Consider the following 27310-nt stretch of genomic DNA (forward strand, 5'->3'; position numbering starts at 1 on the left):
GTGCACATATATCACTGTGGTATGATTCTTTTAATTCTTTGGGGAAGATCCCCAGCAGTGCAATAGCTGGGTCAAATGGGACTTCCAGTCCTAGTTCTTTGAGGTATCTCCATACTGATTTCCACAGTGCTTGCACCAGTCTACACTCCCACCAGCAGTGGAGCAGGGTTCCTCTTTCCCCACAGCCCCACCAGCATTGGTTATTCATTGATTTCATGATAGCAGCCATTCTTTCTGGAGTGAAGTGGAATCTCAGCGTTGTTTTCATTTGCATCTCTCGAATGACCAGTGATGTTGAACATTTTTTCATGTATTTATTTGCTATTTCTACTTCTTTGTCTGAGAAATGTCTGTTCATTTCACATGCCCATTTTTGGATTGGGTCTTTAAATTTGTGAGGTCTGATCTTTTTAAGTTCTTTATAGATTTGAGATAGTAGACCTTTGTCTGAGGAAGAGCAGGTGAAGATTTTTTCCCACATTGTGGATTGTCTCTTCACACTGCTGGTGGTTTCTCTTGCTGTGCAGAAGCTTTTTAATAAGAAGAGATCCCACTTGTTGATTGTTTGTGCTAGTTCATGGACAACTGAGGTTTTGTTCATAAAATCTTTTCCTACACCAATGTCTTCAAGGGTTCTACCTAACCTCTGTTCCAACTGGTTCAGAGTTTCTATTTTAATATTTAGATCTTTAATCCATTTTGATTTTAGTTTAGTGCAGGGTGAGAGATACAGGTCTAGTTTTAATCTTTGGCAAGTTGAAGCCCAGTTTTTCCAGCACCATTTATTAAAGAGGCTATCTTTCCTCCAGTGAGGGTGTTTGGCTCCTTTGTCAAAGATGAGATGGCTGAGTGTGTCTGCCATTGTTTCTGCATCTTCTAATCTGTTCCACTGGTCCTCAGGTCTGTTTCTTTGCCAGTACCATGCTGCTTTTATTACAGTAGCTTTGTAGTAGAGTTGCAGGTTGGGGATTTTGATACCCCCTGCCATGTCTCTGTTACCTAGAATTGTTTTTGCTATTCTGGGTCTCTTCTTGTTCCAAATGAGTTCTTGGATTGTTTTCTCAAGGTCCATGAAGTATGCTGCTGGGATCTCAATTGGAATTGTGTTAAATGTATATAGCAGTTTTGGAAGTATGGCCATTTTCACTATATTAATCCTTCCTACCCAGGAGCAGGGGATGTCTGTCCATTTTCTGATATCATCTTCAATCTCTCTTTTCAGAGTGCCATAGTTTTCAGAAAAGAGGTCTTTGATTTCTTTCGTTAGGATGATTCCTAGGTATTTCAGTTGTTTGGATGCTATTGTGAAAGGAATTATTTGCCCTATTTCTCTCTCAGTGAGTCTGTCATTGGTGTAGAGGAAAGCTATTGATTTTTGTGTGTTGACCTTGTAACCAGCTACTTGACTGAATTTGGTTATTAAGTCTAGAAGTCTTTTGGTGGAGTTCTTGGGGTCTTCTATATAGAGTATCATGTCATCTGCAAATAATGACAATTTGACTTCTTCATTTCCTATCTTTATTCCTTTTATTTCTTTCTCTTGTCTAATTGCCATGGCTAATGTTTCCAGAACTATATTGAACAAGAGTGGTGATTGTGGACATCCTTGTCTTATTCCTGATTTTAGTGTGAAGGATTTCAGCTTTTGAGCATTTAGTATGATATTGGCTGTTGGTTTTTCATAGATGGCTTCTATCAGTTTGAGGTAGAGACCATCTATTCCAATTTTTTGTAGGGTTTTTATCATAAATGCATGTTGGATTTTGTCAAATGCTTTCTCTGCATCTATGGAGATAATCATATGGTTTTTGTCCTTGGCTCTATTGATATAGTGTATTACATTGATTGATTTGTTTATATTGAAGCATCCCTGCATCCCTGGGATGAATCCCACTTGATCAGGGTGTATGATCTTCCTGATGATCTTCTGCATTCTGTTTGCCAGTATCTTATTAAAGATTTTTGCATCTATGTTCATTAGTGAGATTGGCCTATAGTTCTCTTTTTCAGTCAGGTCTTTCTCTGCTTTGGGGATCAAGGTGATGCTTGCTTCCAGGAATAAATTTGGGAGTATTGCTTCCTTTCAGATTCATTGAAGAGTTTAAACAGTAGTGGCAGCAGTTCCTCTCTAAATGTCTTGTAGAATTCAGCAGTGAAAACATCAGGGCCCGGGTTTTTCTTAGTTGATAAGTTTTTAATTACGTTTTCAATTTCCTTGGTTGATATTGGGTTGTTCAGAATTTTTAGGTCTTCTTCATTCAACTTTGGTGATTCATATGTATCTAGGAAACTGTCCATTTCTTCTGTGTTGTCCATCTTATTGGCATATAGGTTCTGGAAGTAGGTATTGATGATCATCTGGATTTCTGCTGGGTCTATTGTAGTTTCACCCTTTTCATTCCTAATTGCATGTATTTGGGCCTTTTCTTTCCTTTTTCTGACAAGGTTGACTAAAGGTTTATCAATTTTGTTGATTCAAAGAACCAACTCTTGGCTTTATTGATTTTTTGTATCGTTCTCTTAGTCTCCATTGCATTGATTTCTCCTCTGATCTTTATAATTTTCTCCCTTGTATGAGCTCTGGGGTTGTCCTGTTCTTCGTTTTCTAGAAGCTTGAGTTGCAGCATCACTTTGTTTAATTGGGTTCGCTCTGTTTTCCTAATATGCATATTCACTGCTATGAATTTCCCTTGTAAGACTGCTTTCATTGTGTCCCATAGATTCCGATATGTTGTATTGTCATTGTCATTTAATTGAAGGAACTGTCTGATTTCTTCTTTAATTTCCTCTGTGACCCATTGGTTATGCAGAAGTGTGTTGTTCAATTTCCACATGTTTATGAAATTTTTTGAGTTTCTTTTGCTATGGATCTCCAATTTCATTGCACTATCGTCTGATAATATACAGGGGATAAATTCAATTCCTTTGCACTTACTTAAACATGTTCTATGTGTGAGTATGTGGTCTATTTTGGAGAAGGACCCATGTGCAGCTGAGAAGAATGTGTATTGTGATTTTGTGGGGTGGAAGACTCTGTAAACATCTGTTAAGTTCATTTGTTCAAGAGTTCGATTGAGTTCTAGTATTTCATTACTTATTTTTAGTCTAGTTGATCTATCTATTTGTGACAGTGGGGTGTTGAGGTCCCCCACTACAATTGTATTAGTGCATATATGGCTTTTCATGTCCGTTAGTATTTGTTTTATATAGTTGGGTGCACTAGTGTTTGGTGCATAGATATTTATGATTGTCATCTCTTCCTCTTGGATTCTTCTCTTTACAAGGATATAGTGTCCTTCTTCATCTCTCTTAATCAGTGTTGGTTTGAAATCTACTTGATCTGCCAAGAGGGTAGCTACTCCTGCTTTTTTTCGGGTTCCTGTCACATGGAGTATTGTTTTCCAGCCTTTAACTTCCAGTCTATGAGTTTCCTTTTGAATTAAGTGTGTTTCTTGTATGCAGCATATTGTTGGATTTTGCTTCTTGACCATTCTGCCAGTCTATTTCTTTTGATTGGTGAATCGAGACCATTAACGTTGATGGTTATAACTGAAACGTATTGACTTGTCATTGCCATGACTTTTTCTTTTTGCTGGGTTCTCCCCCTTTACATTTAATTTCTTGTCATGCCAGATGGGTTCATTCTGCTTTGCTTCCTGGGGTTGTGATCCTCAATGTCTGTTCCTAGGATATTGTGTAAAATTCTTTGGAGTGCTGGTTTGGTATTCATGAAGTTCCTAAGGTGCTCTTTGTCATGAAAGTATCTTATTTCTCCATCAATTTTAAAAGATAGTTTTGCAGGGTACATCAATCTGAGGTGGAGGCTGTTTTGTTTTAGGGCTTGGACTATGTCACTCCAAGCTCTTCTTGCCTTGATGGTTTGTGTTGAGAAGTCTGCTGGGATTCTGATGGGCTTTCCTTTGTGTGTGATTTGTTTCTTTTCTCTGACTGCTTGTAGAACTTTGTTCTTCTGTTGAGTTTCTGGAATCTTAACAATTATATGCCTATGTGTAGTTTTTTTTTTTGATCAAGCCTATCTGGAGTCGTATATGCCTCACTTATCTGTATGTCAATGTCTTTTCCCCTGCTTGGGAAGTTTTCTGCCATTATTTCTGTGAAGAGGTTTTTTTATGTCATCTCCACTCTCTCCTGTTTCTTCATTGAGCCCAATTAGTCTTATGTTATTCTTTTTTGCATCATCTAGCAGCTGCTGGATTGATTTCTCATGTTCCCTTATAATTTTGAAGCAATTTTTCTTTTCCTGGTCACTAATTGCAATCTTATCTTCTATATCTGAAATTCTGTCCTCACATTGGCTCATTCTGCTGTGGAGACTTTCAATGGAGTTTTTCATGTCCTGGGAATCTATTTGCATCTGTTTTATGGATCCCATTTGTTTCTTATGTTGGGATTCCATCATGTTCCTCAGCTCCTCTCTAGATTTATTAATCATGTCTTGCACTAGGGGCACAATTTCTCCTGTTATCTGAGAAATTATTTGTGATTTCATTTTTTCCAGATCCCCTTTTGTTGCCAGTTCAGTGGGTCCAGGTGTTTGAGTATCAGAGTGTTCCATCTCATTTCCCTTTGGGGTTGCTGTAGGTGGTCTGGAAGTCTGTTTTTGAGACTTATTTATATGTTTTCTCATTTTGACTGGGGTGGGGGTCTGTTAGCGCCTGCACGGATTACCTCCTCTGAGCTGGGTGAGGTGGGACAGGGACCAGGAGCAGTGGTAGGGATGGTGACCCAAAAGCCCTTTCCTGTGGGCTGGGAGCAGCCAGAGGGATGGTAGCTGGGAAACCCCTTCCTCTGGACCAGGAGCAGTGGGATGGTGGCTCAGAAGCCCCTCCCTCTGGGCCGGGAGCAGAGGGACAGAAGGTGGCCCAAAAGCCCTTTCCTCTGGGCTGGGAGCAGTGAGAGGGATGGTGACTGGGAATCCCCTCCCTCTGGACCAGGGGCAGTGGGACAACGGCTCAGAAGCCCCTACCTCTGTGCTGGGAACAGTGGGACTCAGTACCTTGGTCTGGTGGTCTGGTGTCCTCTGCGCCTTGGTAATGTGGAATCAGGTGGCTGCCTGTCTGCAGTGGGGTGATTCGGTGTCCTCCGCGTGACTCAGGACCTGGGTAGGGCGTGCACAGACCTGCCTGTCTGCAGCGGGCTGACTCGGCGTGTTCCGTGGGACTGGGAACCTCGGCAGGGTGCGGGCCTTGGTATTGTTTTTTAGTCTCAATTTCATTAATCTTTCATTAATCTCTGGTCATTATACTTTCCTTCCATGTAGTAGTGTTGCATTTAGGTTGTTGTTGCTTTTGTAGGATCTCAAGATGCATCACTAGGTTATTTTGTCTCAAGCTGCTTTTCTGATGTGGGCATTCACAACTATAAACTCCCCTCCTAGGACTATTTTCATTGTGTTGCATTGGTTCTCATATGTTTTACTGACACCGTCTAAATTCTTCCTTGATTTCTTTTTTGACTCATTGTTTATTCAAGCACATATTGTTTATTTTCCATGAGTTTGCATAATTTCTGTTATTTTTTTAACCACTGACTTCTATTATTATTGCATTACAATCTGATAACATGCATGGGATAATTTGGTTCTTTTGCATTTACTTAAGCATGCTTTATGAGCTAGCATGTGGTCTGTTTTTTCCATTGTCTAGCAGCTGCTGGATTGATTTCTCATGTTCCCTTATAATTTTGAAGCAATTTTTCTTTTCCTGGTCATTAATTATAACCTTATCTTCTATATCTGGAATTCTGTCCTCACATTGGCTCATTCTGCTGTGGAGACTTTCAGTGGAGTTTTTCGTCTCCTGGAAATCTATTTGCATCTGTTTTATGGATTCCATTTGTTTCCTACGTTGGGATTCCATCATGTTCCTCAGCCCCTCTCTAGATTTATTAATCATGTCTTGCACTAGGAGCACAATTTCTCCTGTTATCTGAGAAATTATTTCTGATTTCATTTTTTCCAGATCCCCTTTTGTTGCCAGTTCAGTGGGTCCAGGTGGTTGAGTATCAGAGGGTTCCATCTCATTTCCCTTTGGGGTTGCTGTAGGTGATCTGGAAGTCTGGTTTTGAGACTTATTTACGTGTTTTCTCATTTCAACGGGGGGGGGGCAGAGGGGTGCTGTTGGCACCCGCATGGCTCACCTCCTCTGAGCTGGGAGAGGTGAGCTAAGGGCTGGGAGCGGTGGTAGGGATGGTGGCCCAAAAGCCCATTCCTCTGGACCAAGGGTGGTGGGACGTTTGGCGGCCTGGAAGCCCCTACCTCTGGGCAGGAATTCTTTAAATGCTGAGAACTTGATTAGCTCCAGTACAGTGGTCTGGTGGTCAGGTGTCCTCTGTGTCTTTGTAGTGTGGAACCAGGTGGCTGTCTGCAGCGGGCTGATTTGGTGTTTTCAGCAAGACTGGCAACCTCGGGACCCTGTCGGCAGACCTGCCTGTCTGTAGTTGGCTGATTCGGTGTTTTCAGCATGACTGCATGTGGTCTGTTTTGTAGAAAGTTCCATGTGCTGCTGAGAAGAATGTGTATTTTGATGTTTTGGGGTGGAGCACTCTGTAGATACCTATTAAGTCCATTTGTCTGAAGGTTTGATTCTTCTCTATATTTCTTTTCTTTCTTTCTTTTTTTGTGTAGTTGGTCTGTCTGTTACAGTTGGATCTCGAGGTCTTCTATTATAATTATGTTGGTGTTTATCTGATTTTTTTATGTCCAGTAATTTTCTTTTATAAAACTGGACACCAGTGTTTGATGTGTATATCCTTGTAATTGTTATCTTTTCATGTTTAATTGTTTAAATAGCCAATGTATAGTGACTGTCTCTGTCTCGTCTGATCAGTTTTTGCTTGAAATCCACTTTATCTGAAGTTAGGATACCTATTCCTGATTTTTTTTGAGTTCCCATTGTATGGAATAGTCTGTTCAATCTGTGCATTTCCTTTTGAATTAAATGTGTTTCTTGTATACTGTATATTGTTTAATTTTGTTTCTTGATCCATTCTATCAATCTGTGTCTGTTGATAGAGGAATTGAGACCATTTACATTGAGAGCTATTGCTGATATGTACTGATATATTCTTGTCATTGTATCTTTTTTCCCGTTGCTGATTTCCTTACTTTCTTTCCCTTCTGTTTAACTGTTACCCTTGCCAGGTGTATTCATTCTCGTTGACTTATTTGTATTGTTGTCTTCATTTTCACTCTCTAGGGTAAACTTGAGAATTCTTTGTAACACTGGTTGTGGTGGTCATGAATTTTTTGAGATGTTCTTTGTCAAGGTCATACCTTATTTCTCCATCAACTTTGAGGGAAAGTTTTGCAGAATATGTAAATCTGGGTTGGAAGTTGTTATCTTTTAGAACTTGAATCACTTCATTGCAAGCCCTCCTGGGCTGTAAGGTTGGTGTGGAGAAATCTACTGTAATTTTAATGAATTTACAGTCCTAAGTGATTCATTGCATTTCTCTATCAGCTTTTAAGTTTTTGTCCCTGTGTTGGGCTTCTGGTACTTTGACAATAATGTGACATAGCTATTTGGAGTTGTATATACCTCCCTTATCTATATGTTTCTTTATTTTCCTACATTTGGAATATTTTCTGCTTTTATTTCCGTAAACAGGTTTTTATGCCACTTGTACTGTCTTCCATTCCTTCCCTTATTCTAATAAATCTTTCATTAGTCTTCTTTGCATTATCTGCCAGCTGTTGGATCCATTTTTCATGTTCTCTTACTACTTTTAAGGTATATCTCAGTAGCTGGTCTTTTAAACCATCCTTATCTTTTTATTCTAAAATTCTGTCCTCACATTGCTCACTTCTGCTTCCCCATACTTTCAATAGAATTTTACAATTTCCTGGATTTCTGTTTGAAACTTTTTCATGGACTCTAATTCTTTGCTAAATTGGTCATTCATGTTTTGTATAATTTTGTTTAGCTCATCTAGCTTTTTCTTAATGTTTTCTATAAGCTCCCTGATCATTTTGTTTATTATTCCCATTGTGTGTTTAGTTATATCTTCTGAAACACCATCAAGCCTCTCTTTGGTTTGTTTTTTAATCTCCTCTGTTATTCAAAAAATTCTGGTGTGTGGCTTTTGCTATTTTCTCTTTTGAAGCCCACTAGATTGGATTTGGAAGAGTTGGGAGTTTTAGAATTAATTTTGTTGCCTTGTATTTGCATGTTTCTATTGTATTTTTCGTTTGTTTGCTTTGCTTTGTGCTGAGGTTTGTGTGTATGTATAATGGAGTCTGTTGCTAGTATGGAGATCTCTTTATTTAGTCTGATTTTCAGTGACATACTTTGGGCATAGCTAACTACAGTCCTTTGCTTCTGCCTTAAAACCATACAGCATGTGTTAACTTGGGAGGGGAAAATGCAGTACAATTAGCCCAGTTTCCAGTTCTCTGAAAATGTGCCACAATATCATTAATGTCACGAAGATAATCTGGGTGTTAGCATACAGAAAAGAAAAAACCACTAATAGCATCAATTATGAGACCCTCGCAATATCAAGGAAATGAGCAGTATGATAGAAGACAAATTAGCTATTGACATACCATAAGAACCAATAGTGTGCTGTTCTTAATCATAGAAACGAATTCCACAATGATGATTTAAACACTAAGACAATCCAGATATTGGCATAAAACAAATATGTATTAAATTCAACAACTATACCTTCACTAATCATAGAAAAAATTCAACAGTATTTATACAAAGTTAACTTTAAAAATTAGCAAACCAGGGCCGGGGATTTAGCTCAGTGGTTCGGCCACCTGCCTTGCAAGTACAAGGACTAGAGTTCAATACCCGGTACCAAAAAACCCAAAAAATTAGCAAAGCCTAATTTTATACTATAGGGGATAGATACTGGGAGAATTCCAGAAGAAAAATTTGAAAACTTAAAACAGAAGAGATAAGAAAGAACAAAATGAGATAAAGCTCCTATTAGGTAGTAGAAGGATACTTATGGAATTAGATAAAGATAACAGGAAAAAAATGAGAAATACAAGATAAAAGAAAAAAGGAGGGCAAAAAGAAATATGAAGTATAAAAGAAAAAAATTATAAGGAAAATGATGATAAAGAGAGAAAAGTAAGATAAAGAAGAAAAAAGAATTAGAAAAAGAAAAAAATATAAAGAAAAAGGACAAAGGAAAAATTCCCCCAACCTCAATATACCAGTGAAGATGAAAGAGAAATGGAAAAAAAAAAGTATTAGAGAACAGACAAAAACTCCAAAAAAACCTTTTAGCTTCCATAAGTGGTTTCCTTCTGAGCACCTCAGTGTTGGAGTCTAGCATTCCTTGTTTTTTTGCACCTAGCCTTAATGCTTGTGGTTTTCCAAGGTGCTTCCCCCTGCCATCCAGAGTCCTCTCTGTTTGCACCAGGCTGTGGCAATGTCCAAGCCATGATGTTTCTGCTCATGTAGCAGATAAGGAAGGCAGGCAAACCCCACATCCATGCTAGATGGAAACAGTAGGGTGAGGGTTCAAGTACTCAAATATGAACACCCTCAAACCCAGAGCAACTCATGCTAAACATGTCTTATTGCCATGGGGTATGAGGCCTGTGTCCTTGCTGGCCCCAGCACAAACCCCTTTAGGGTCTCTTTCTTACATGCCCCTGTCTGTGGCTGTCTACCATACTGTCTCTGACTCGGTCATTGTGGAAGGGTAAAAGTTGTAACTCTGAAGTGAAGCTGGCCCCCAGGTGTTTTGCATCCCAGATTTAAACATCCAAACCTTTCCTGGATTGACACCCAACCCCTCACTCTCAGGTGATGTTGGAGGTGCCTGCTCTGGGATCCCTCTCCTGGTGTTGGCTGTGATACAGAAGAGTCCCATCAGAGTAAAACCCTGTACTGTTTCAGGAGATCACAGTACCTTTGATGTCCTCTCATTGCCACCCCAGTTTGCTGCTGCAGTTTCTCCGTGGAGCCCCAATTACTCACATTTCTTCTGCAGAATCAAACTCCTTTCCCCATGAACCTCAAGCTGGGAGACAAGGAGAAAGTCCAAACTGTTTTGTTCCCTTCTCTGCCTTGTAGTCCATCTCTTCAACTCCTCTGTAGCTTTTAATTTTCATCTCAGTTCCTTCGGGGCTCTATTTCTCTCTTTTTTTCTTCTTCTTCCCCAAGTTGTTACTTCCCAGTGTTAGGATTCTGAGTCTCAGAAAGGCTGAATTGCTGTCACTCAGTGCTCTACCATTTTTGCTGTGAATGAATTTTTTAGTTGTGGCCATTTAGAATATCTAGGTTATGGGAACATCATTTGTGTTAAAGCTTAGAGTTATTAGAAATTGAGACACTATTAATGATGAGCAAATAGGAGCAAAGAAAACAGGTGGTAAAATACAGTACTGTGTAGTTTATGTTCTCTGAATGCATGTAAATGCAGAAAAACAAGTTTGCTTAAAGTGGTAGCCATTCTTGTCTAGTTGCCAAAGTTATTTCTAATATAAATTGAAAGGTGATTTCTTACAATCAATGTTAAGAGAAAAATTAGTTCTTAGGGCTTGGAAAAGTGAAAAACCATATTACAAGAAAGTTACATTATTTTTCATTTTAACATCTTTTTAAACCGATATTTCTACTTTTATTGTATATAATAAAATGTATATAATAAAAAAGCTTCTGCACAGGTAACCAATGTTTGCCATTTGTTTTACATGTATAGATTGCTGAATTCAGTTGAGTTCTAGGTGTGATTTTTTGGTTTATGTTTAATGATTTTCCCCTCTTTAAATTCCTTATAGGCTTGCTATGGTTGTCCTCCAGGATCAAAGTGTGACTGTAGTGGTGTAAAAGGAAAAAAGGTAAGATCTGAGATGGTCCTTTCCACACTTAGTAAAATTATTAAACTACTGATTTTTTTTTTGCTTTTTTGTTTTTTAATTTTTTGGTGCTGAGGACTGAAGCCAGGGCCTCATGCTTGCTAGAAATGCGTTGTACCACTGAGTTAAATCCCCAGCCCCTAAACTGCTGATTTTACAAACATTTTAAAAACAGGGATTCTATCTCAACAATTAAGTATGTAAAATGAATTCTACTACATTGATTGTTTTAGAGAACTTATTTTATATCAGTCTATATCTCAGAGGTCAGCAAATATTTTCAATAAAAAGCCATGTAGTAAATATTTTAGAGTTTCTGGGACATATAAGGTCTTTGTGACATTTTCTTCTTTCTGATATTTTTGGTTTGTTTTTGTTTGGTTACTTTTATTTTTCAGGGTTGGGAATGGAAACTGGGGCCTCCCAAATGTAAATCAAGCATTCTACCACTGATCTGTATCCCCAGCTTTTCTTTCCTTAGTTTTAAAAATGGCCTGTTAGAAGTGACCAAAAGAATCCTTAGCTCTTGGATCATATAAAATAAACCTCTTACTGTATTTGGCTTGATAACTTTAATCTGCTCACCCTTTATCTATCTTGTTGAAGTCACTGACTTAATAGACAAAAAGAGGGAGAAGACACTTAAGAAGAAAACTAAACATTTATCAAACTACTAATCTGTATTGAATATATGCTGGATAATTTCATGTACTTTAATCCATGTAATTAATGATAGATGAATATCTGTTTTTACTGTACTTTTCCCATACAAGCACCTCTGATTACATAGATATGATTACAAAAGAATATTGGTTAGGACATAAAAGCCTAAACATAGGCATTATGAGTCAGTGACCGAAATAAAATTTGAAAATTAAAAAATGATAGTGAATTGTAACATAAAGAGTATTATACTTGGAGACAGGATTATACTGTAATCCCCATGCTTTGGAATTCAATAAATATTTTTGAATGAATGAGTGAATTTACTAATTATGTACTGAAAATTTTGGCACAATATCTCTTAAGACTTGTTCTGTTTAGGAATATAAAAGATCCATTAGCATATTCAAGATGCTTAAAATTTGGGGGCAAACAGACCTATTTCTGTTTGTTTTGGAGTATTATCCAAGTCTCATCTGATCATACAACACACTGTCCTCCTAACAGAGCAACCATTAAAGTTATGTGAATAGTGTTCTACAGAAGACTTATTTTAGTATCATTAGTTTGAGGGCAGTGGTTTTTCAGTAAAGTGCTTTCTATAGTGTTAAGAAGACTTCAAAGTGATTCATTTCAGATGGTAGTGCAATGCCTTTTTTTCATATTAATCCATTAGAGATAAGAACTAAACATTCTGGATAAAATATTAAGAACTATTTTATAACACAGGAAAATGACCAAATGAAGAAAGTGAAGGGGATTTTATCCTTAAAAGAAAGAAATTACACTGGGTGAATTTACATTAATATGCTTTTTTCTCCTGAGTACAACTCTCAGTCTGCATAGCAGAAGTTGGCTAGAACTATGACAAAAAGCCATAGTCATACTGGCTTCAGAAATCAGAGAAAGAAACCTGAGGATGCCACAATGGCCAGAAAATGAGAGAGGACATGCTAGAATGAAAGGAGACACAGGGAGGAGGGGAGCGAAAAATATTCCTGAAAATTCCATCCAAATTCTTGGTTAAATCCTGAGCTTTATATATGTAGTGGATCATTCCTACAACCAAGCAAAAAGAAATAGCTGGAAGATTGCAATAACTGAGCATAGATTTATGAGCTGTCCAATGATGGGGAAACATTTGTAAATGTGAGTTCAGCTGATTTAACTGTTTTGTTTTTGCTTTTTTTTTGTTTTTTTGTTTTTTTGTTTTTTGGTATGGGGGATCAAACTTGGGACCTTGAGCTTTTGAGGCAGGCAGCAGCACGACTCAGTTAAATCACTGGCCCTGAGTTAACCATTTTTTATAACAAAATTTCAATGTTATTTGGAGGAAGAGAACCCAGAGTCTTTCCATATTATCCACAATGTCCACTGTGCAATTAAAACTTCCAATTTACAAAAAGAACAAATACATAGAATGTGAGATTAAATTAATTGTCCAAACACCCAACTATGGAGTTGCAGATTAGAAATTGAATCTCTTTTTACATAATGGGCTTTTAATAAGTCTTGTATAGTCTAGAACTTAGAATTCTAATGATAGAAAATTAAATTTTTATCATTTGTAAAAAAATAAAAGCTTGCCTATTAAAAGTGATCTTGGCCGGGGATTTAGCTCAGTGGTTCCGCCACTTGCCTTGCAAACACAAGGACCCGAGTTCGATCCCTGGTACCAAAAAAAAAAAAGTGACCTAAAGTCATGAAAAAGACCAACCAAGGAAAACCAAATCTAAAATAATACAAGCCTGGAGGTTTGCCTCAGTGGTAGAGTGCATGATTACCATGCTCAGGGTTTTGGGTTGGATCCCCAGATACCCCACTGCCACCTCAAATAACATAGACGTTAGTACTTTAAACAAAGACTTAAAACAGATAAGATGAATATATTTTCTGAGTTAAAGAAAATTTACTTATAAGTTAACGGGTAAGGAATTACAACAGTACTGAAAACTATCTATAAAAAAAGAATTTGAAAAACAGAAAAAGAAAAAAGAGTTCATCAGGTGGGCTTAAGAGCAGAATTGAGATGATAGAAGAAATGATCTGTGGACTTAAAAATTTAAATTACAAAAAAATGATCTAATCTGAGGAACACAGAGGGAAAAAATAATGAATAGGATCTCAATGACTTCATAACAATATTTTTTTTTCGGTACTGGGGATTGAACTCAGGACCTTGGACTTGCCAGGAAGGTCTGGTGCCACTGAGCTACATCCCCAGCTGCATTACAATATTAAATAGTATGAAATAAATGTAAATAGAGTACCATAAGGATAAGAGAGAAATGGCAGGGGAATAGAAATAATAATGGTGCAGTAATAATGGCAAGAGTTCCCCACAATAGTTGAAAAATACAAATTCAGAGATATAAGAAGTTCAACAGAACTTAACAAGAGAAAAACAAAGAAAATTATACATAGAGTTTCATCATAGTAGAATTACTGAAAAAAGATATTAAAATAAAATCTTGAAAGCTAGAGGAAAAATTCACCTTAATACAGTGGAACAATTATATGAATAGTGATAGGCTTCTCACTAGAAAGATTGGATGATGTACAACTGCAAAAGTATTATTAGAAGTTGAAAAAAATCTGCAAATAATTATCATACAGTGAAAATATACTTCAAAAACAAAGGCAAAATTAAGATATTTTGAAAGATACAGAGAAGTCAACTTAACTGCATGAAAATAAATAGAAATTTATTCAGGTTAAAGGGACTAGATAGTAGTGTGAAATGAAAAGCACTCGAAATGATGTATATGTGATTATATGTTCATGTATATGTGATATAAAAAGATATATCTTTTCTCCCTTTATTTACCACAAAAGACTATTTAATAATCATAAGAACAGAAGTCCAAAACACATGAAGCCAAATATGAAAAAATTAAAGGGATAGGCAAATTCACAATTGTAGTGGTAGATTCTATTACTCTTATCTCGGTCATTGAACAAACAAGGAAAAAATGTCAGTAGAGGCATAGATGAACTGAATCTCATTGTTAACATCATAGACAATATTGACATATAAAGAATCCTACATCCAACAACTACAGAGTGCAGGTTTTCTTCAAGGGAATAGCAAATGTATACCAAGATGAACTATACGATGGGTCACAAAATGAGACCCTATGAATACTAAATCATCAGAAACATTAGTGTATAATCTCTATAATGTAATGAGTAAGAAATCAATAACAATTTTTAATATATATGCTAATTTGTTATATTTATACTATTGGTTTCTCTGACGTCATTGAAAAGAAAGTTTTGTGCTATTATCTGCATGTTTCTTCTCTGTGAAAGAGAATCTTCTTTGTCTATGTCTTGTACTCTTAATAACTACTTTGAATGTAATGATACACAGTGTACTAACTCTTGTTACTCTTATTATTTTATTATGAAATTTCATTTTTTTCATAAAATATAAAACATAAAGGAAATCAATAGCAATGAGATATGTAGAATATCTTAAATTATATGGAAATTAGACAGCATCATTCTAATAACTGAAGGAGAAAATCACAAAGAAACTTAGAAAATATTTCTAGCATATTGATTAAAAGCAACAGCTGAAAACTGGGATGATGTGAAAGCAGGGCTTAAATGAGAAGTAGCTTTAAATGTCTATGTTATAAAAGAGGAAAGATTAAAATTAGTTCTTGAAGTTTCCCACTTCATTAGCTAGAAAAGGACAGGCAAATTCAATTAAGAGAAAGAAGGAAACATATGTGAAAAGAAAAATATATGTGCTAGAAACCAAACAACTGAAAAACTTGCACAGACAAAATTTATTAATTAATAAATTGATAGCATGACTGATAAGGAAATACAGAGTAAGCACAAATTACCAGTATTAGAAATGGTTCTAAAGACAATAAAACATTAGTAAAGAAATATTATTAGTACCTTTACAACAATAAATGTGACAGTTTAGGTGAAATGGAAACATTTACTGAGAAGCAAACATTACCAAAAGCAAGACTACTAAATGGATGAATAAGTAAAATAATTTAAAAACCAAAATATGAATAGCAATGTTTCTACTAAGGCAATTGTTTTGTCAATTCTTCTAAAAAGTTCCAGCTACAGAGATTTCACTGATAAATTCTATGAAACACTTATTTAAGAGATAATGTCTATCTTGCATAATTTCATTCAAAAAGTAGAGGGACAGGAAATTCTCCTCATATAATTTTATAAAGCAATCATATCCCTGATTCCAAAGACATACAAAGATAAAAGTACAAAAATAGAATAAGTGTTGGGGATGGTAGCACATGCCTGTAATCTCAGCACTCTAGGAGGCTGAGGCAGGAGTATTGGCCAGCCCTAGCAATTTAGTGACTTAGCAAGACCCTATCTCAGGATTTTTAAAATGGTAATAATAAAAAGGTCTGGGAAAGTAGTTCAGTGCAAAGGCTCTGAGTTCAATCTAAGCACTATCAAAAGAAAATGAAAACCAGAAAACTACACATAAGTTTGCTTCATGAACATAGATGCAGAAATTCTTAAAATTTTAGCAAATTATATGATATGAAATGACATAAAAGGTGGACAACACATTATGACTAAGTGAGCTTCATAACAGGAATATGTGTTTGGTTTAGTATTTAAAAATAAAGCATTGTAAGTCGCCATGTTAAAATATTAAAAACATTTTTAAAAATAAATAAAATGTATATTTACAACAATAGATACAGAGAATGCATTTAACAAAGTTCAATCCATTCCTGATTTTAAAAATTCTCACCAAAGTAAGAGTACAAGAAATTTCCTCGATCTTAAGGGTCATCTACTTAAACCATACAGCTAAAAGTACACTCAGTGGGAAAAGAGTTCTTTTCTCCTAAACTGAGGAACATTTCTGCTTTCACCAATTATTTGATATGCTTTTATAGTAAGACAAGGAAGAAAAAAAAAGGAAAAAGTGTCCAAACTGAAAAGGGAGAAATAAAACTGTCCTTTTTTTGATGTTGTTAACATGTTTTTTTAATGCAGAAAATTCTATGGACATCTTCCAAAATACTCCTAAAACTTATAGCTGCGTTTAGAAAGCTCACAGGGTAAATAAAATAAATAAACTAAGATTAATGAATGAAAATTAATTGTATCTGTATAGTAAAACTATGAAAAATAAGAAATTAGAATTATATTACTACTTTTACAATATCATAAGAATTTAAAATCCTTAGAAATAAATCCGATAAAAGTGTATGAGACGTATTCACTGAAAATTACACAAATATTGCTGACAGAAATAAAAGACAACCCGAAAAAATGGAAGTACATATCACATTCATGGACTGGGTGATTCAGTATTATTAAGTTGCCAATATCCACCAGTTTATCTATAGATTCAAGGCAGCCTCAATCAAAATTCTATTCTGAGCTGGGCATGGCGGTGTATGCTCATAATCCCAGCACTCTGGGAGGGTAAGGTAGGAGAATTACAAGTTTGAATCCAGCCTAGGTAACTCTGTGACTTAATGAGACCCTCTCTTAACATTTCAAAACATTTTAAAAGGGCTGGAGATGTAGCTCAGTACAAAGACACTGGGTTCAATCCTCAGTACCACAAGCAAAAAAAAAAAAAAATCTGTTTTGTAGAAATTAACAAACAGATTTCAAAATTCACATATAATGCTAATACAGCTTTTACAAAGTAGGATAAAATTGGAGGACTTATGATATACTATTCCAAGACTTAGTTAAGACCACAGTAAACAAGATAGAGTTGTCAGCCAAACAACAGACATATTACATAGATAAATATAATGGTAGAGACTCACAGATGTATGGTGAACTGAGTTTTGACAAAAGTGCAAAGACAATTCAGTGGAGAAAGGGTAGTTTTTTTTTAACAAATTGTCCTGGGAAATAGCATACTCATATGAACAAAAAATGGACTTTGATTCAGCTTTCACTGTATATAAAAATTAATTCAAAATAGATCATACACCTAAATATAAAATCTAAATCTATACATCTTTAACAAGGAAATAGAAGAGAAAATCTTTATGACCTTGAGTTAGACATATATTTATGATCCAAAAAGAAAATATTGCTAAATTGTATTTCATCAAAATTAAGAAATCATTGTCCTCTAAAATGTTAAGATAATAAATGAAAAGATAGCTGTAGTATGGGAAAATATTTACAATTCTCATATCTGTTATCTTGTATGCAAGATTTTTAAAGATCTCTATAAATATCTAATAAAATAAACAACCTCAAGTAAAACTAAATTAGAAAAAATGTTGGCAAGAGATTTAAAGACCCTTCATAGAAACAGATATAAGGATGACAAGTAAATACTTGAAAAGATGCACAACATTATTAATTATGGAAATGCAAAATAAAACCACAATGAGATACCACCATAATTCTGTTAGAATATAAAATATTAAATTAATCCACACCAAGTATAAGTGAGGATGTGGAGCAACTTGAGCTATTATAGATTGCTGGTGCAAATGTAAAACATTACAGACTCTTTGGAAAACAATTTGGCAATCTTTAAAAGTCAATCATACATCTTATATGACCCTGTCGATTCCTAGGCATTTATTCATAAAAAATGAAGGATGTCTATATAGAACGTGTATTTATGGTAGTTTTATTTGTAGTAACCATAAACTAGAAACAACCCAACTGCAATGAATCAAAACATTGCATATCTATTGTATATCTATCTATACAATAGAATACTACTTAGCAATAAAATCAAATTAACTGTTGATACCCACATCAACATGTTTGAATCTCAAAGTAATTATACTGAGTGCTAAGTTAGACAAAAAATTCAGTCTACATGATTAGATTTAGATAAAATTCTAGAAATGCAAATAAATCTATAATGACAGAAAGCAGGTCAATCATTGCCTGGAAAGGGGTTGGCAGGAGATGGGATAGAGGCATGAGGAAGATAATGAGTACATGGAAACTTTTGTGAGTGCTCATATTTATTTTGGTTGTGGAGATGATTTCACTGGTGTATGTGTGTAAAACTTTTTAAATTGTAGACCTTACATATGTGTAATTTATTATATTGTTAATTTTTCTTCACTAAAGCTGCTTTTAACTGTCAGTTTAATATAGAAATAATAAAACATCTAGATTACACTGCAAGAATGTGTCCACATGCTTACTGCTAAAAACAAGCAGAACTTACCAGAGTCCTTATGAGAAGAAGTTGTCCAGTTATTGACATGTCACAGTCAAATAGTGTTCTCCTCTATATGGTGGCACTAACATTTACTAGGATGTGTTTAGAAATATAGATTCTAGGGTCCACAACTTACTTTATCAAACTAACTGATCATGGAGTCTGATGATTTGTGTTTTTACAGGCTCTTCAAGTGGTTCTGTTGAAAGCTAAAGATTTAGATCTTCTTACCTACATATTTTCATTTTGATGGCTGCTTAAAGATCTTATTTTCCTAATTATATTACATCAACTATTTATTTGTTATATAGTTATAAAAACAAAAAGGAAATTAAACCAAAGAAGACAAAATTGTGTTACGTAATTAAATTATTATTTTCATTTATTCATTAAAGGACTTGGATTACCTATATGATCATATATAATTTACACATATTATAGTATTATAACACAATTAATTTAATCTCAATTTTTACTGTAGTAGTCTTCAATTTTTCAATACCTAAAAATGTAGTAATTTTCTTGTTGATTTTATATCTTCCTCGAAAAGCTATTCTTAGCATGTATTTTTATTCTCATGAAACTTTTTTATTGTAATTATAAGTCCCTTTCTTATAAAGTGGTAACATTTTATGGGTGTCTTTAACTCACATTCTAGGGACTGATTTTCAGCAATTAGTGTACTGATTTTCAGCAATTAGTCTTGTTTTTCTTAACATAAGCTTATGGAAAATAAGTTAGCCTTCTAGACTTAATAACCAAATTCAGTAAAGTAGCTGGTTACAAGGTCAACACACAAAAATCAATAGCTTTCCTCAAATGACAGACTCACTGAGAGAGAAATAGGGCAAATAATTCCTTTCACAATAGCATCCAGAAAACTGAAATACCTAGGAATCAACCTAACAAAAGAAATCAAAGACCTCTTCTCTGAAAACTATAGCACTCTGACAAGAGAGATTGAAGATGATATCAGAAAATGGACAGACATCCCCTGCTCCTGGGTAGGAAGGATTAATATAGTGAAAATGGCCATACTTCCAAAACTGCTATATAGATTTAATCCAATTCCAATTGAGATCCCAGCAGCATACTTCATGGACCTTGAGAAAACAATCCAAAAATTCATTTGGAACAAGAAGAGACCCAGAATAGCAAAAGCAATTCTAGGTAACAGAGACATGGCAGGGGGTATCACAATCCCCAACCTGCAACTCTACTACAAAGCTACTGTGATCAAAACAGCATGGCACTGGCAAAGAAACAGACCTGAGGACCAGTGGAACAGATTAGAAGATGCAGAAACAATGGCAGACACACTCAGCCATCTCATCTTTGACAAAGGAGCCAAACACCCTCACTGGAGGAAAGATAGCCTCTTTAATAAATGGTGCTGAAAAAATTGGGCTTCAACTTGCCAAAGATTAAAACTAGACCTATATCTCTCACCATGCACTAAACTAAAATCAAAATAGATTAAAGATCTAAATATTAACCAGTTGGAACAGAGATTAGGTAGAACCCTTGAAGACATCGGTGTAGGAAAAGCTTTTATGAACAAAACCTTAGTTGCCTGTGAACTAGCACAAACAATCAACAAGTGGGATCTCTTCTTATTAAAAGGCATCTGCACAACAAGAGAAACCACCAGCAGTGTGAAGAGACACCCCACAATGTGGGAAAATATCTTCACCTGCTCTTCCTCAGACAAAGGTCTACTATCTCGAATCTATAAAGAACTTATAAAGATCGGACCTCCCAAATTTAAAGACCCAATCCGAAAATGGGCCTCTGTAGTGAACAGACATTTCTCAGACAAAGAAGTAGAAATAGCAAATAAATACATGAAAAAATGTTCAACATCACTGGTCATTCGAGAGATGCAAATGAAAACAAGGCTGAGATTCCACTTCACTCCAGAAAGAATGGCTGCTATCATGAAATCAACCAATAACAAATGCTGCCAGGGCTGTGGGGAAAGAGGAACCCTGCTCCACTGCTGGTGGGAGTGTAGACTGGTGCAACCACTGTGGAAATCAGTATGGAGAGACCTCAAAGAACTAGGACTGGAAGTCCCATTTGACCCCGCTATTGCACTGCTGGGGATCTTCCCCAAAGAATTAAAAGAATCATACCACAGTGATATATGTGCACCCATGTTCACAGCAGTGCAGTTTGTAATAGCTAAAACTTGGAAACAGCCCAAATGCCCATCACCTGGAGACTGGATCAAGAAAATGTGGTTTGTTTTTTTTTTAATAAAATGGAGTACTACTCAGCCATAAAAAATGAGAAATTAGAGACATTTATAGCTAAGTGGATGCACATTGAGGCGATACTCTTAAGTGAAATAAATAGGACACACATGTGTAACTACTAAATAGTTTCTCTGGTGTGAGAAAGTGAAAGTGTAAATATGGACTAAATGTATAATAGGTAATGTGAAATAGGAAGAAAAGGGGCAAAGGGGAAGGAAGTGGGAGGGCTAGGGGAAAGGATAGAAGGGAATGGGATTAATATGAGAAAATGGAAAAGTAGGACCAAAATCTTTGTAAATAGGGAGGACTGGAGGGGTTGAAGGGAGGGCTGGGCAAGGGTGAAAAATAAGAACCAAGAGAGACTATGTAAAGGTGCAAATTTCCAATGATGAATGTCATTATATTGTATACCTAAAATGTACCAATGATTAGAATGAATAATCGATAATGTAAAATAGGAAGAAAAGGTCCAAAGGGGTAGGGGTAGTGGGAGGGGCAGGGGAAAAGAAAGAAGGGAACGGAAAAATGATGAGAAATGGAAAAAATGGAAATAAAGTCTTTGTCAATAGGGAAGGGTGAAGGGGGTGAAGGGAGGGCTAGGAATGGGGAAAAAATAAGAACCAAGATGCATTATGTAAAGGTACAATTCCCAATGAGAAATGTAATTGTGTTGTATACCTACAATGTACCAATAAAAGAATTTAATAAAGTGCAAAAAAAAAAAAAGAAAAGAAGTTAGCTTTATCATAAACTGTCACCTTTGTATAATTTCTCCCAACCCTAAGTCATTTTGTTTCAGAATTTTGAACAAAAAAATTTCTTAAATTTTTTGAGTAATCCATTAAGGAATTTCATTCATTACTGAGTATTTGTTCTGTTGGAGCCTAAGAACCCAAGACTGAAGTAGACTTGATTGATGAGATGAAGGGGTAATGGAGAGGGTGGAGTTAAGATTAATACAAACTTCTGAGTAGGGCAGCTGAGTTGTGTTATATCCTTGAAGAGCAAACATGGTAGAAAATGAATTTTTTATGGTTTGCTCTTAGAAAAATTACAATACTTCTCTTTGTCATGATGTTTCATACATAAATTATAATAATTTTATCTACCTCATCTTGTCATCAAGAGTATTAAGATAAAATGAGGAAAGTAGAATAACCTCTGACACACAGAAAACACTCAGTACAGGTTACCTGTTATTATTGCTTTTGAGTTTTAAATGTCTGAGATATGTTTAAGACAGTTGTTTATGAGAGATTAGCTTTAAGAAAAAAATTGATATTTGAGATTTCCTAGGGAAAGAGAAAAAAGGTCAAAAAAGGCATCTAGAGCAATACCTATATTTAAGGGACAGGCAAAGGAAGAAGAAGCATATTATTCCACAAAGAAAAATAAGAACGATTTTTTTAAAAGTCTGACCTCCAGATATATACATACCATATCATTTTTTCTGTGTGAGTTAGCAATTTACAGTAAAACCTAGAGCAATTGTAAGGATTAAATGAGCATCTAATGAAAGGTAGTAAAATTTAGGCATGCAACCTGTATCAGCCTTCCCCACCACCTGCATTAGGGTTTAGGTGGAGGATCCTACCCTCAAATCTTCTTTGCACAAGGCTTGTATAGTTTCTACTCTATTAAATCTTCTACCTTTGAAAGTATCAGGATTATTCTTTCAATTCTTCTTTGCTACTGTCCAGTAGCTGCCCTTATATCTTCCATACTATGATACTGCTCAGTCAGATAGAACCACACTGATTGATTATAAGGTGAGGAGATTCCAGGATATAACATTTGTAGGTATAAGGTTTTATTAATATCAGCACAGTTAAGGTTTTTAGCATCCTCTACTTTCAATCCCTAGTTTATTTCTCTCTTATCTGTGGCTCAGATAGCAGTTTTGTTTCTGAGAAAATACAGCTTTCTTCAATTATTGTTCTCAAGTTTTGGCAGAGGTGTGCTCTGAATACCAGCTGAGATCCCAAAATGTTTGCCACTTATGGAAATCTACTGGAACTTGAAAAATTTTTCCTCTTCTTTTCTTTTTTCTTTTCTTTTTTTTTTTTGGTACCGGGGTTTGAACTCGGGGCCTTGTGCTTGCGAGGCAGGCGCCGGAACCACTGAGCTAAATCCCCGGCCCCTCTTGTTTTCTTTTTGACTGGAACTCGCAATCTGATTTTTACTACTGTTTGTCAGTAATGGACTATGTGATGATTTGAGGCAATCCAGCTCTAAAAATTTTCAAACATTTAATTTTCTCTTCTTGTCCTATTTCTGTTAAAATAATTGAGTTGAAGTTAATGAAAATTAAATTATTATAATTTTATAACTAAGTATAAGAACAAAGGGATACATTTCTAGAAAACAGAAAATATATACCTACAGTTACATGTCAATAATAATTACTGTCAAAGCCACAGGAGTGTTTCAACCTATTGATAATTAGTCAACATTTGATTCATTGGCTTTGAACTAGTAAATGGAAACTGACCAGAAAAAGTCTTTTCAAAGGGCTTATATTTTTTAGGTTATAAGATGATTCAACATAAGAAATTCTTCGATACAATATTATGTAAGTTCTTTAGACTAAACTTAGTACTTACAATGCAAGCACACATGTGCACGTGCGCGCGCACACACACACAGTTTGGGGATAGGAATAATGGTATATTGTGCCTTCACCTCTAGAAGGTATATGTGCCTTTATTGCCCCTTTAGTCAGGCGTCTTGTAGGTATCAATGCTTTCTCTTTCTCAGGTGCTGCCTGGGCTGTCGCTGTAAGATCTGACAGGAGGGTTTACAGAATAAGATTTGGCTTCAAGCTTTAGGAAAGTAGAGCATTGTTCGTAGTCCTCTAGTTGAAAGCATGTGCCAAGGAGCCTTGAGCCTTCAAGGTTCTTAAACTTCATGTTAAAGAATTCTCTTTATGTGATTGACCTCCCAATCCAGGGCTGGAGTTCACACCCTTTTGATGACTGGCTTTATGCAATTTAACTAGCCCTAATGTGTCAATCTAAATAGTATTTAGGCTGTCTCAGCTGTCTCCAGTTTTCTGGCTTTACAGATGTTAACATCAGGCAACTGTGTTGTATAGTTTCTGATAAGATGGTGGGCCCTCTCTGCTAGGCAGTCAGCCCTCCTGTGCTGGTATTAAGTACTGTGGTCAGAATTGAAACTGAAGTTATAATTCAACTAATTATTCTGAGTAAAGAAATTACTGGAAGTTTTCTTTATATAGCTTTGTTTTCTACAGTGAGCATGTATTCTTTTTTATATTAATTTTAAAATAAGAAAAAGTTATACAATTTTTATATTTTCAAAGTTTTTCTGGCTAATTTAATCCTACCAGCCAACAAATTTCCATTCTGAATAACTCTGCAACTCTTTTATGACACAGCAAATCTGGAAGCTTTTCCGAGGGTTTGCTTTTACCCTTCTTCAAACTTATCCTATACTTATGTCTCGTAAACCTTACAGACCTGGTTTCCTGGTTTTATTGCCATCTTTCTTCTTAAATTTGATGTTAGTATGTTTATACCTCATTTCATATCTGATATACTTTTTTAGTTTCACAGGAAAGAAAGAGAATGGATTACTATATATGATATAAAGTTGGGATGGTTTTTGGTGTTTTGCTCATATCTTATAGATTTCCTCACATTAGTAGGTACTGTGAATTTACTATTATTAAATTAAGTTAGTTTTATCTATGTAATCATTTGTTCTTTTTGAATCTCAGCCATGCTTATGCTTGAAAATTTACTAATGATCTTACCTTTCATTCTTGTTCATTTGCAGGGAGAGAGAGGATTTCCAGGTTTGGAGGGCCATTCAGGTTTGCCTGGATTTCCAGGTCCAGAAGGGCCTCCAGGGCCTCCAGGTCAAAAGGTACGAGTAATGTTGCCAACCAGTAATACCAGAGGAATTGAGCCATTTTAAATGTGAGACTAGGTGTCAAATCAACTATAAAGTAGAACTACAGTAAGAAACTAATATTTACATCAAACAATGGAATAGTGGGGAGTCTAAATTGTTGGATTTTTTTTAATTGTTGGATTTTTTGTAATTTAAGTTACTGCTGTATTTACACTGTTTTAGAAAATGCTATTAATTGTATATGGTTATTGAGAGCTTTAACAAAAATTCAGTTCTGTCACAAGCTTTGCTGATTTGGACATAGCAGGGCTGCCCGACGTCAGTGTAGCTGATTAAGACAGCAAGACACAGTGAAAGTAACATTACTCATTCGCTGCAATATTATAACAAAGAAGTAAAACCAGAGAAAGTACCAACTCCCTCACTGTTCCATTTTCCTCCCATGGCACAGCAATGGTCAGAGGGATCAGCACAGAGGTTAGGAATCCTTTCCCTGTTGGGAGAGATCAGAACATCAAGAAAAAACTCCTGCAGTGGTATAGACCTGTGGCAGGGTGGGAGAAGGGAGAAGGGTTAGGAGTGGAGAAGTACTGAGTCAGAGCGCAGAAAATGTATCTTCAGGGCTCCCCTTCCCATACAAAAGTCTCCACCAATGGCCCTGGATAAACTCTATCAGCATAAAGCACAGCCAGCCCAGGGAGCCTGAGTGAGTCCTTGACAGCTGCTCCCTTCAGAGACTGCAGTGTATTATCTGTACACCAAATTTGGTGTGGAGAAGGCAGCCGTCCCCCATGAGGCCTTTGGTTGGGCTTGAAAAAAACCACATAAAGTTGTTTTAAAAAGACCCATACTTAATTGTATCACTTGATTTTTCAAGACCTGAATGAGAAACATAAGCTTCCCTATCATGGGTCTGAGTGGGTGGGACTTTAAAGGGTTATGTAGAAAACTGGTCTGTCAGTCTGAGACCACAATGATTTTAAAATATTCCAAGTAGGATGCCACATCTGTTTGGAAGATTGAATGATTACCATGCTCCCCAACTATTGTCAAGCCAAGAGTAAATGTCCTCTAGCCCAGATGATTTACCTTTGAGGGCCAGGAAGCCTTTTTTTTTTCTTAAGTGTTATGCAGGACTACTTTCGTTTTTCACTTTTAGTGACCTAGGTGCAACATGAGGTGCTGGCAATCAAAGGAACCCCTCCTTTTTTGACCAGCAGGAGGTTAGGTTGCATACTAAATGGTTACCACTACCTGAGCCAATGAATTTAGACTAGTCTGTTATGCTCCCAAAGCTGAAGTAAAGTCATTAATATCCTTAGCAATGGTCAAGGACATGTCCAGCATCACCTTCTCTAAGTGAAGGACTGACCATGGAAACATTGCCTGGGAGCATACCTATGAGAGTCTGTAATGCCACCTAGAAATTCTTCTGAGTAACCAGAGTTTATCTGGTTTTGGAGTCCCTGTCTTACACTATGCAGTGTGAAATGCTTAATAAGAAGGAATGCTTTGAGTATTTGAGAATCTTTTATCAATATACTATATAGGCATATTCCATTAGTAGGAATAATAAAGGTCTAAGTTTTACAAAATTAATATTGCAATGGGGATATACACAGTTCTGGGAATGTATGTCATTGATTATCTTGGGGGTCAACCAGCCAGACCCTCCTGATAGGTAGAGCTCTTGAGAGAAATTGGTGTATTACATAACAGATCAAAACAGCAAAATGCCATACTCCATATCCTTTTTCTCAGATGTTTCGGTTGCTTCCATTTTGGACAAGAGACGTTTGTCATCTGAGAGGGAATTTTGTTGCTGTGGTGTCTGAGTCCAACTGTGACAACAAATTAGGTCCAAAGTAATACAGTTTGGGTACCCAAGGAACAAAAATGGTCCACAATTAGAAAATTATCCATATATAATACTCAGCTGCATAGCAATCAATATACTTACTTATGGTGTTGGGTAGTGAGTGAATTATCCAGCAGTTTTGTCAAATTCAGGGTGGTGATGACTACCTGGGAGAGGCAAATCAATGAATTTGGCAAGGAAGCGGTCACACAGGCTATTCTGTGGAGAGAGAAGAGAAGTTAGATTCATACCTTCCAACCCCATATCCAGGCTCTTGGATCCCAAAGTGTTCTCATCCTATTAGATGGGGGAATCATTAATTGCAATATGGGCAGTCTGTCCTGTACTATGATCAAGGAAAGCATCTTTATATACATATTAAGATAAGGAATGAGAAGAAAGAATGGTGAAGTTTAAGATTGAGAGAAGTTTCTTTTTGTTTTTAATGGCTCTTTTGGCTCAGTGCCCTTTTCCATCTGTATTAGGTAGACTGGTGAAGTAATGTATGAAAGGGCCAGTTCTGTCCATGTACCTGTAAAAGAAAATTGGCTTTAAACCCCCTTTTTTCTAATTTTATTATTTTATATAATGATGGCACATCATATCATTGCAGTATTAAAAATATCAAAAAGATAACT

At 36.0% G+C, this 27310-nt stretch overlaps 1 protein-coding gene across 3 annotated transcripts in view; it reads left to right on the forward strand.

The window, feature by feature from the left end:
- Col4a5 (collagen type IV alpha 5 chain) overlaps positions 1 to 27310 on the forward strand; it is a 375874-nt gene that overhangs the window by 164021 nt on the left and 184543 nt on the right. For all 3 annotated transcript variants that reach the window (XM_087196749.1, XM_087196750.1, XM_087196751.1), the window contains 2 exons: positions 10766 to 10825; positions 24737 to 24826. In XM_087196749.1, the coding sequence (XP_087052875.1) occupies positions 10766 to 10825; positions 24737 to 24826 (150 nt within the window). The remainder of the gene's footprint in view (positions 1 to 10765; positions 10826 to 24736; positions 24827 to 27310) is intronic.

The sequence above is a fragment of the Heterocephalus glaber genome, unplaced genomic scaffold (genome assembly GCF_053883595.1).
Source record: "Heterocephalus glaber isolate CG9 unplaced genomic scaffold, H.glaber_assembly_v1.0 deba00001613, whole genome shotgun sequence".
NCBI lineage: Eukaryota > Metazoa > Chordata > Mammalia > Rodentia > Bathyergidae > Heterocephalus > Heterocephalus glaber.